Here is an 11,021-nt window from a genome sequence, read left to right as displayed (position 1 = left end):
TTCTCCTGGAGGTTTATCACGCAATCCCACCGTCGATGAGGTGGTAATTTGGTCGCTTTTGTCTTACTAAAAGCGATAGCCAAATCGGCATATTCTGGGGGAATGCGCACAGTGGAAACCTGGTCTGGACTCTCCACCGACGTGGCACCGATGGAAACTCCCACACACCTACCTGAACACTCATCTGACCACCCCTGAAGAGCTCCCTGTCTCCAGGAAATGAGGGGATTGTGAATGGCTAGCCAGGGAACCCCCAACACTACTGGAAACCCAGGTGAATCAATAAGGTAAAAACTGATCTGCTCCCTATGATCCCCCTGGGTTACCATGTCCAGCGGAATCGTGGCCTCCCTGACCAGCCCTGACCCTAATGGTCGGCTATCTAGGGAGTGCACGGGGAAAGGTGGGTCTATCTGCACCAGCGGAATACCCAACTTACGGGCGAGTCCGTGATCCATAAAACTCCCAGCTGCGCCTGAGTCGACTAGCGCCTTATGCTGAAGAGAGGGGGAAAACGCAGGGGAAAAAATAACCAAAAACATGTGACCAACAGGGAGCTCTTGTGCCTACTCACCTGGGGTGGCCGAGGAGTATTCCGCCTGCCATCCCGACTCCCAGATGGACTCCTCCAGCACCGGTCCGAAGTGTGTCCTCTCCGGCCACAGTAGGTGCAAGAGGAGCCACCTCCTCCGGTCCCCCTAGATGCAGCTCCTCCCAACTCCATCGGAGTTGGAGCGGGAGGGCTGGGAGGTGGAATGGACAGGACCCCCTCTGAACGCCCGCGGGCAGCTAGCAGGTTATCTAGTCGGATCGACATGTCTATCAGTTCATCGAGGGAGAGTGTGGTGTCCCGACAAGCTAGCTCCCGGCGGACGTCCTCCCGGAGGCTGCAACGGTAATGGTCTATTAAGGCCCTGTCATTCCACCCCGCACCAGCAGCCAAGGTCCGGAACTCTAAAGCGAAATCCTGGGCGCTCCTCGTCTCCTGTCTGAGGTGGAACAGACGCTCACCCGCCGCTCGGCCCTCCGGTGGGTGGTCGAACACCGCTCGAAACCGGCGGGTGAACTCCAGGTAGTGGTTCCGAGCCGAGTCTGGGCTGTTCCAGACTGCGTTGGCCCAGTCCAGGGCCCTACCCGACAAACAGGAGACAAGGAGGCTTACACTCTCCTCCCCGAGGGAGTCGGACGTACGGTAGCCAGGTAGAGCTCAAGCTGGAGCAGAAATCCCTGGCAACCAGCCGCTGCTCCATCGTACTCCCTCGGGGGAGTGAGACGCAATGTGCTGGTCCCAGCTGATGACACTGGAGGAGTGGGTTGTGTCATCTGCAGGGGAGCTGAAGGGGGCGTCGGGAGACCACTCCTCTCCCATCGTTCCATCCTCTCCATCATCTGGTCCATCGCTGACCCGATACGATGAAGGACAGCTATATGATGATGGACGCGCTCCTCCATAGTTGGGAGAGGGGTGGTCGCTGCTTCTGCTGACTCCATAGAGTTGGTGCGGGCTTCTGTCAGAGCTGCTAGGAGTACTGGGTGGAGGAGTCAAGCGCAGAGAGCAGGGATTCAAGAACGTGGATTTATTTTCCAGTAGACAAGGGAAAATTATCATGCCCTAAACACACGGGCGCATGAAAATACGAGTCCAAAACACAGGACTAAACTGTCCAGAAAAAATTATAAATCCAACAATACAATCCAACACCAAATAACAGAAAACAAGTCCGCACAAAAGCCAGCGGGCTTACTGCCCTTAAATAGCCTACCCACAAAACTAAACTCAAAACAGGTGCACCCAATCAGCCCAAACTAACATAAACAAAAATAATAGAATCGATGGCAGCTAGTAGGCTGGTGACGACGACCGCCGAGCGCCGCCCGAACAGGAAGAGGCACCATCCTCGGCGGGATTCGTGACACTCGTTCCATCTTCTCCCGCTCCCGGCCACTGGGCTTCCTCCTTGGAAACACCAAGCGAATGTGTTACATTTATACATTCGGTGAAATATCTGTCTCATTGTTCAATCTGTGGTTATAGGGTGACAAGAAATTGGGAGATGAACCTATAAACTACCCATAGCTCAACATGATTTATCTGGATTTAAAAATGGAGACAGTCTGAAACCAGGGAATGGACTGGCAAGCTGTTCAATGATGAAGGGGCTCTGCACAGGAAAAGGCCCTGCCTTCAGCTGTGCTTTTAGATATTCTCGGGATGACTTAGGTCAAAGTCTGGTGATTAAAGCGAGCATGTTGGTTTATATTGTGTGAGCATGTCCTTGAGTAAGTGGGAGCATATCAATCATATCATATCATATCAATGTAGGCTATCCAACTTGCACATCCCATTTTTATGATAACTACTAAAGACCGATGTTTTAGTATGCTCTCAATGTTGTTATGTTAGTTATTACTATATCCACAAATAAAATATTTTGCATAAGTCTGAGAAAATTAACTCACACTGTGTGTGTGTGTGTGTGTGTGTGTGTGTGTGTGTGTGTGTGTGTGTGTGTGTGTGTGTGTGTGTGTGTGTGTGTGTGTGTGTGTGTGTGTGTGTGTGTGTGTGTGTGTGTGTGTGCTTGTTGATGTCAATATAAAATAATGTATGTGGGTGATTTGTTAGTCAAATGAGTTTGGTGATATTATGCAAACCATTCATGCCCATAATCTGCATTTTATATGTAAATCCTTTGAAGTTTAATTTTGCAAGAAATTCTATCCTTCTTTTCCTCACAGGAGTCTGTTTTAAAACATTTTCATTCACCCGTATCTTTTAAATGCATACAAAATTACAAAATGTGAATTCTCTCTGAATTCAACACTCACACAAATTATTGTTAAGACTGTCCCTTTAAGCCTCCCGAGTGGTGCAGAGGTCTAAGGCACTGCTTCGCAGTGCTTGAGGCGTCACTACAGACCCAGGTTCAACCCCAGGCTGTGTCACAGCCAGCCATAACCGGGAGACCCATGAGGCAGTGCACAATTGTCCGGGTTAGAGGAGGGTTTGACCGGTCGCCAGCTGGATGGTGTTTCCTCCGACACATTGGTGCGGCTGCCTTCCGTGTTAAGCGAGCAGTGTGTCAAGAAGCAGTGTGGCTTGGCAGGGTCTTGTTTCGGAGGACGCATGGCTCTTGACCTTCGCCTCTCCCGAGTCCGTAGGGGAGTTGCAGCGATATGACAAGACTGTAACTACCAATTGGTGAGAAAAAGGGATGGAAGTAAACTTTTTTTTAAAGACTGTCCCTTAGCTGATGATACTGTTGATATTGTAAATACTAATCTTTACTTTATGCACATTGCACAAATTATGGATGTTTTTTTTTCATATTTATCTAGGAAGCTCAAACTATCTACCGTGATCTACCGTGGCCTCACAATTTTTGCATCTCAAAAGAATAGCATGCCATCCCACTATAAAACATTCAGTGGCCAATGCTTGTGCTCATGCTACTACTCCACCCATCGGGAGAGAGTGCTCTGAAATACATTAGTGATTAATGGATCAATGTCCCAAACTCCCAGAACTCGCGGCCAATATACTCTTCTCTTCTGAGAACCTTTAAATTATGAAGTTTAGAGCAGTATAGATATGGACTGGAGACAGACGTCAGCAAAGCTTGTCCACATACAGATATGGAGTCACACTTCAGCAAAGCTAGTCCACATACAGATATGGAGTCACACCTCAGCAAAGCTAGTCCACATACAGATATGGAGTCACACCTCAGCAAAGCTAGTCCACATACAGATATGGAGTCACACCTCAGCAAAGCTAGTCCACATACAGATATGGAGTCACACTTCAGCAAACCTTGTCCACATACAGATATGGAGTCACACCTCAGCAAAGCTAGTCCACATACAGATATGGAGTCACACCTCAGCAAACCTTGTCCACATACAGATATGGAGTCACACTTCAGCAAAGCTAGTCCACATACAGATATGGAGTCACACCTCAGCAAAGCTAGTCCACATACAGATATGGAGTCACACCTCAGCAAAGCTAGTCCACATACAGATATGGAGTCACACCTCAGCAAAGCTAGTCCACATACAGATATGGAGTCACACCTCAGCAAAGCTAGTCCACATACAGATATGGAGTCACACCTCAGCAAAGCTAGTCCACATACAGATATGGAGTCACACCTCAGCAAAGCTAGTCCACATACAGATATGGAGTCACACCTCAGCAAAGCTAGTCCACATACAGATATGGAGTCACACCTCAGCAAAGCTAGTCCACATACAGATATGGAGTCACACCTCAGCAAAGCTAGTCCACATACAGATATGGAGTCACACCTCAGCAAAGCTAGTCCACATACAGATATGGAGTCACACCTCAGCAAAGCTAGTCCACATACAGATATGGAGTCACACCTCAGCAAACCTTGTCCACATACAGATATGGAGTCACACTTCAGCAAAGCTAGTCCACATGCAGATATGGAGTCACTCTTCAGCAAACCTTGTCCACATACAGATATGGAGTCACACTTCAGCAAAGCTAGTCCACATACAGATATGGAGTCACACTTCAGCAAAGCTAGTCCACATACAGATATGGAGTCACTCTTCAGCAAAGCTAGTCCACATACAGATATGGAGTCACTCTTCAGCAAAGCTCATCCACGTACAGATACTGTATGGAGTCACACCTCAGCAAATCTTTTCCACATACAGCCAGCCTGCTCTTAATGATCATCCACCATTTCCCCACTTCCCATAAAAATGTACTTTCAATGTGGCATCGTGACTGACTCGGCTGATAAATGAAATGGGCGACGGGAGCTACTGATTTTCCAGTGTGATAGAAATTGTTATAATTTGGCCGGGATTTACATCTAATTTCCTCTCCTGTGAAGTCTCTTAAGAAAGCGAGTTCCTAAAAACAGACTCGGACGGAAATGACCTGCTGCTTTAAATAGACCTGTCTTCCACAGAGAGAGACAGAGAGAAGACAGGGGAACAGTGAAACTCTCCCATTGTAGCTACCTCATTAACTCTGAAGGTAATGTTGGCACTAGTCTTCATGGCAATGCACATCTTTTACTTTGTAGTATATAGGATTTTATAATGTTATATCTTGTTTATTGATATACACGTGTGGGATCAGCAGGTAGCCTAGCGGTTAATAAGAGCTTTGGCCCAGGAACCGAAAGGTTGCTGGTTCGAACCCCCGGGCCGACTCGGTGAACATTTTTAATGGATCTTAATTTTACCAGTTTCATTGCAGGAGTAAAACAAAGTATTAAAAGAAGGTGATAATTTCTAATGGGAAATTAATTTTGATAAGCTACAAAAAGCTATAGTTTAGGTGTAAGCTACGGATGCATTTCGGATACACTTGTATGTCGTAGTAGAGGCCAATATCTATCTTGTGTGATTAAGCTATATAAAACAACGTTTCAGATACATTTTTGTACATTTGAATGTTGCAGTAGTAGGACCTACAGTAGTAGGACATTTATTCTGTCTGGTGCTTTAGCATTTGAGCAAGTGAGAGAATTTATGTAAGTCACAAGGCAAATTTCTTCAGCAACAACAGAGTGATCAAATTAAGATACAGCATCTGTACAGTGCCTTTTTAGAAAGTAGAGTACATCACCACTTTTCACAATTGTAACATTTTGGCAGAGCTATGTGTGGTAAGTCTAAATGAGAGCAGCATTACCTCATGCCCCAAGACAACACTAATATAACTGAAGGTTTATTTTTCTTTACATTTATTGGACTGGTCAACAATGAGGTGTATTTGTGTCTCCTTTCGCCATCTTCCCAAATATTTCATTTTTATCATGATGTGCGTGCTGCTGACCATCTGTTTTCTGCTCCAATTACAAACTATGGTAGCCTCCACTCTGCCAGGCACATTCCCCCCAGCATTCCTGTGCTGTGACCCCCTCCCCTCCTCTCCTGTGCCTCCAGCAGCACTGTCTGTCCATGTTGCAAACTAATTGGGTGATTGCTCCCCATTAGAGTCGCCATAGCTGGGTCACTCTGCTCTGCTGTAGAGGACAGAGGACATCCCCACAGTAAAAATATAGCTGGAGCCAGATTTTCAATGATTATGTAATACTTTTCTAATTCAATTGAGTTCTGTCCAGACTTTTGTGAGGTGAGGTTTAGAAGAAGAATGTATATTTGAATTGGGCCCAGCCAGACATAGAGGCCCTGTATTGAGGTGGGAGATACTTAACTCCTGGCCTTCATTTAGCAATAGGCCTAATGACACTTTAGCCACGTAAACAAACCTAAATCTTCAGTTGCTAACTTTCCGGGTTGCTACTTTCTCGGTTTTAGATTATTTTCCCGGTGTCCATAAAATGAGGTTAATTAATAATCTGAGTGGACCATCCTTGTGGGGTCTTTTTCTGTCAGAGGGATTATCCAGTCTTGAGAGGGAGCCTATAGTAAGCCTACTCCCCAGACACAGAGAGAGACTATAGTAAGCCTACTCCCCTGACACAGAGAGAGAAAGAGACTATAGTAAACCGACACAGAGAGAGACTATCGTAAACCTACTCCTCAGACACAGAGTGAGAGACTATAGTAGCCTACTCCCCAGACACTAATTAGTGGCAATATTTAATGAGATATGTTTGACATATTTACTTGGACTGCAGGTGTCTATGGCTGCTCACCTGCACCTGTCAGACCATGATGTTCAGAATCTCTCAAAGCAATGTACCTGGATCTTTCTGCAGGGATGTGATAGTTACACCACCTCAGAGAGGGGCAACAAAAATTACATTTTATTTGTTATTATGCTATTGTCTTTTAGGAATGATTATGGTAGAACTAACACTGCATTAAGGTACCATTTGTGATGGGCGTGTAAAGGGGTTTTCAACCTATAAGATGTTTATAGAAAGTTAATTATTTGCCTAGTTAGTTTATAAATCATTAATAGCCTAAACAGACAGTCGATAACGCATTGGCTAAAGTTGTGTGACCGTGATTTTGATGAGTAACACTGTTACCAAGTGTCTATAATCACAACATGTAGGCTATACAATAAATTAATATTTTTCGGCATGTGTATAGATAGCATATAGGCTAGGCTACTGAATGCAATTTTCATAACCCTTGCGATATATGAAGAGACGTAAGCAGTTATTGGTTACATCCAATGTCTATCACTGTGCGTAAAAGAGAACGTTCTTGTTGAGCGGATAATGATTGGGTCGCGCTCCTCGTGTAATTTCTATGAGCAACTGGAGCTCCTGTTCTCCATTCGGGTTCAACTGTTCTATTCATATTTCACTGCGACCTACAAGTCTAGGTCTCCACAATGGCGGTAGTTTCAAGTGTCCACAGGCCTTGACTTTTGTGGTAAATCCTCGGTTGCTATCTGGATGCAACTGATTGGCTAAAAAACATAAAAAACGTCAAACTCGTCCTGTGATTGGAGCCACAGCCTTCCATCACTGACTGGTTGGGTACTCTGGCTGTGCTTGTTTCCTAGGTCCTGACAGCACCATCCGGCTGGAGGGAGTCGACACTGGCTGCTTGTTTTCTAGATACAAGGGACTTTTGGATATTTTTTGTTTTTATTCATATTTTCCTTTAATGGATTTATGTGTGTGCTGCGTAAGGAGATAGTGTGCGGAACAAACTGAACACACGGGATCCAATGGGGAAAATAAGTTGACTGTGCTGTCGGAAGAATTTGTTTTCCTCGTTTCCAGAAATAAATATAGCACATTTTATCAACATGATTTGGATTTCTGGAGTCTGGGGTTGCGGGAATTGTGACATCTGAGGGAGGACAGCGGTCCGTAGCCCATTTCTACAAGACGTCGTAAACGGCAACATTGTATCACATCTCTGTAGCGTTCTCGCTTTGCTTGGGTCTATTTGTTCTTGCAGCCGAGTCTACTGCTACATAATATTGTAATTGTTGTTATATACGGAACATTTGAAGTCTCCCATACTGTTCTTGCAACGCCTACTACAAGTGGCTATCAAGCAAACAACGGTAGCTTGACCTAAAGCCGAATAACTTCTGCAAACTGCATGCAGCACAGGCGGTGGGAACAACGGCGGTGCTGGACCAGACAATATGGCAAACTTGAGTAATGAAAGATGAATGCTGTGCTATTTCCCATGTGATACATATCGGTTTCCCTTTTAATATCAAGAAGGGGAAATTGACCGAGTTTCGTCAGTGGAGAGGAGAACGCCACTTCCAACATGAGGGAGACCTAGGGCCGCGGATAATTTATTTATTGTGGGGGGTGCGGGTTCTTTTCTGTCGCATTTTTTATTTAAAAATTTTAACAAAATATACTTCATTTACATTTGAATTATTGCAATAGTTTAGTGGCCTATCTGCTATCGGTGCATGCGGAAGAAAATGTAATTACGAGAACTAGGTCAGATCCGTGTAATTATAAAGCTTTTAGGGAGAGTGAGGTTGATCTCAGAATTATAGCTGACATGTTTATTTAATTCAAATCTTTTCAAGTTGGTTTTGTTGATTTTATGCATCGGGTCACAACCAATGACCAGTTAAACACCATCTGCCCAATCCTATAGCCTACCTTCACCTGGGATATTATTTTCGCGTAAAATAAAAGGCGCATTTTCACCTATATCCCTCCTTTTCCTTTCTTTTTTATTGTTATTGAGTGAATGGCTTTGTGCGGAACAACGGCTGCCAATGCCGCAAAAATGATGGCTGCATACAACGGTGGCGCCTCGGCAGTTGCTGCCCATCACCCGCACCATCACCACCAACTACCGCATCTCCCACCTCCCCATCTCCACCACCATCACCACCCGGGCCAGCATCACTTGCAACACCCCGGCTCTGCCGCCGCTGTCCACCCTGTACAACAACACGCTTCTACAGCTGCAGCGGCAGCCGCGGTAATGCTGAACCCGAGCCAGCAACAACCATACTTTCCCTCGCCAGCTCCTGGACAAGCCCCCGGCCCGGCAGCGGCAGCGGCACCTGCCCAAGTTCAAGCTGCGGCTGTCAAAGCTCACCACCACCATCATCAACACTCACACCACTTACAGCCGCAGTTGGACATAGAGCCCGACAGACCCATCGGCTATGGAGCTTTTGGGGTGGTCTGGTAAGTGTTACAAATATGTTTACCTAACTACTGGATGAGGCAAAGAATGTGTGATGCCATGCGCTCTCTCTAAGGAGGCCGTGTGCACGTGACCTGACCTTGTGTTGTAGTAGGCTGCAAAGTTATGTATGAATCAATATGTAGGCCTATGTTGTGATTATGTCAGTAACAGTTAGTTATTCAACATTTTGGTTCCCATTAGATGGAATCACAGGCCAAAAATCTTCATAAGTGAGACTGAACTCACCTCCCCTATATCCCCCAATCCTCAAAATGTAGGCATGTTTATGTACTGTTTAGTAGCTTATGAAGCATATCCAATTTCTAAGGTTGAGGTGGAAAAAAATGTGAGTGTGAAGGTGGGGCGGTAAATGGCTTTTGATCCATAGCTCTGCTCCAGGGACCTGTCCTGAGGGTAACATCCACATATTTAACCATAAGATGTTTTTAAGACTTGCAATCAGGCTTTCATCTGTTTCTGGGCTCTCTTCAATGGGCCAAGGCTCCCAACCTGGCCATGTTCAAGTGCCTTAGTTTTAGAAATACATTAGTTGGCCTATAGAACCACATTGCGTTCTTCACTTCTTCAAAGTACAGAGCACATGTGGATTCTGATGAGCCTTGATGTTGCTACCAGTGCAGTAACATCGTAATTACTACTACAGTATTACTGTAGCACTGTTATCACTCAGCAAGTGTCCTGTTTGTCAGTGATCAGTCATCTCATGGACCACCTCAGTCAAACTCTACCTGCCATTTTATTTTCTCCACTCTAAAAACAACCCATTAATATACCTAAGCTACTCCTACTGTACATCTCAAGGGGCCATATAGGGCGATTCCACGCCAGCGGGAGCTGAATTATTTTTTAGTATCTGAGTGTTCGGGCAATTCTTACCTAGAAACTTTATTGGGAGGAAGTATGTTTGAAATGCTTTTTACATTTGTATCATGATGAAAGTGGGAATTTTAGGCCCTTTTTAGACCTATACATGCCTCCTGTAAGACCGTATGATTCGTGAACCATACATGATACAGACAACATATTAGTGTCATTATACTCCTTATAGTGTGCTTTAACATATGGAGTATGTCTGGATTCTGAAATACACACTTTCACAGTAATTTATTCAACATTAAAAATAGGAATATGAATATCTCAAAACAACCCTTTTAGGTTTTGTTAATTTTAAGCCATATTGTTCGTAACAATATACTCTACAAGTACATCACATTTCCAGAGAGGGCTTTGCTAATTCTGAAGTTCTGATCATTGAGCTCCACCAACACAGTTAATGGTTAATGGATTCAAAGGGAACTCCCTCTGCTGGTGATTTGCTGACTGTTCAATCCTAAAGGAGGGCTGTGATTGGTTAATGACCTATAATGTCAATTTCTATCTATAAAATCATTAAAAGTATCAGAGCCCACTCTGGAAATATTATGTGTTTTGAAGAGTATTTTGTTCCAAACTCAAAAAGGGTAGATTTGAGATACTCTTATTAATTGTTTTAATGTTGAATAAATTACTGTGAAAATGTGTATTTCAGAATCTAGACATACTCCATTATGTTAGCGCACACTATAAGGATTATAAAGATACCAAGATGTTGTCTGTATCATGTATGGTACACAGATCATAAGGTCTTACAGGAGGCATGTACACTGAGTGTACAAAACACCTTCCTAATATTGAGTTTGCCCTCAAAACAGCCTCAATTCATCAGGACAAGTACTCTACATGGTGTTGAAAGCATTCCACAGGGATGCTGTGTCACGATCGTTGGAATGAATGGACCAAGTGCGTAGAGTTCCACATGTTTATTTAAATGAAACTCAGAAAAAACAATAAAGAGTAACGAAACGTGAAGCAAATGCAGTGCTCACAGGCACTACACAAAAACAAGATCCCAACAAAAACCCAGTGGG

At 44.5% G+C, this 11,021-nt stretch overlaps 1 protein-coding gene across 1 annotated transcript in view; it reads left to right on the top strand.

Annotated features, from left to right (window-relative positions):
- Positions 1-7,473: 7,473 nt before the first annotated feature.
- The window catches only part of LOC139548196 (serine/threonine-protein kinase NLK-like), a 168,632-nt gene continuing 165,084 nt past the window's right edge, over positions 7,474-11,021 (top strand). Inside the window, exon 1 of the mRNA XM_071357700.1 lies at positions 7,474-9,092. Coding sequence (XP_071213801.1) covers positions 8,644-9,092 — 449 coding nt within the window. The 5' untranslated portion in view covers positions 7,474-8,643. The remainder of the gene's footprint in view (positions 9,093-11,021) is intronic.

The sequence above is a fragment of the Salvelinus alpinus genome, chromosome 21 (genome assembly GCF_045679555.1).
Source record: "Salvelinus alpinus chromosome 21, SLU_Salpinus.1, whole genome shotgun sequence".
Classification (NCBI taxonomy): domain Eukaryota; kingdom Metazoa; phylum Chordata; class Actinopteri; order Salmoniformes; family Salmonidae; genus Salvelinus; species Salvelinus alpinus.
This window is presented reverse-complemented; position numbering and strand designations above follow the sequence as displayed.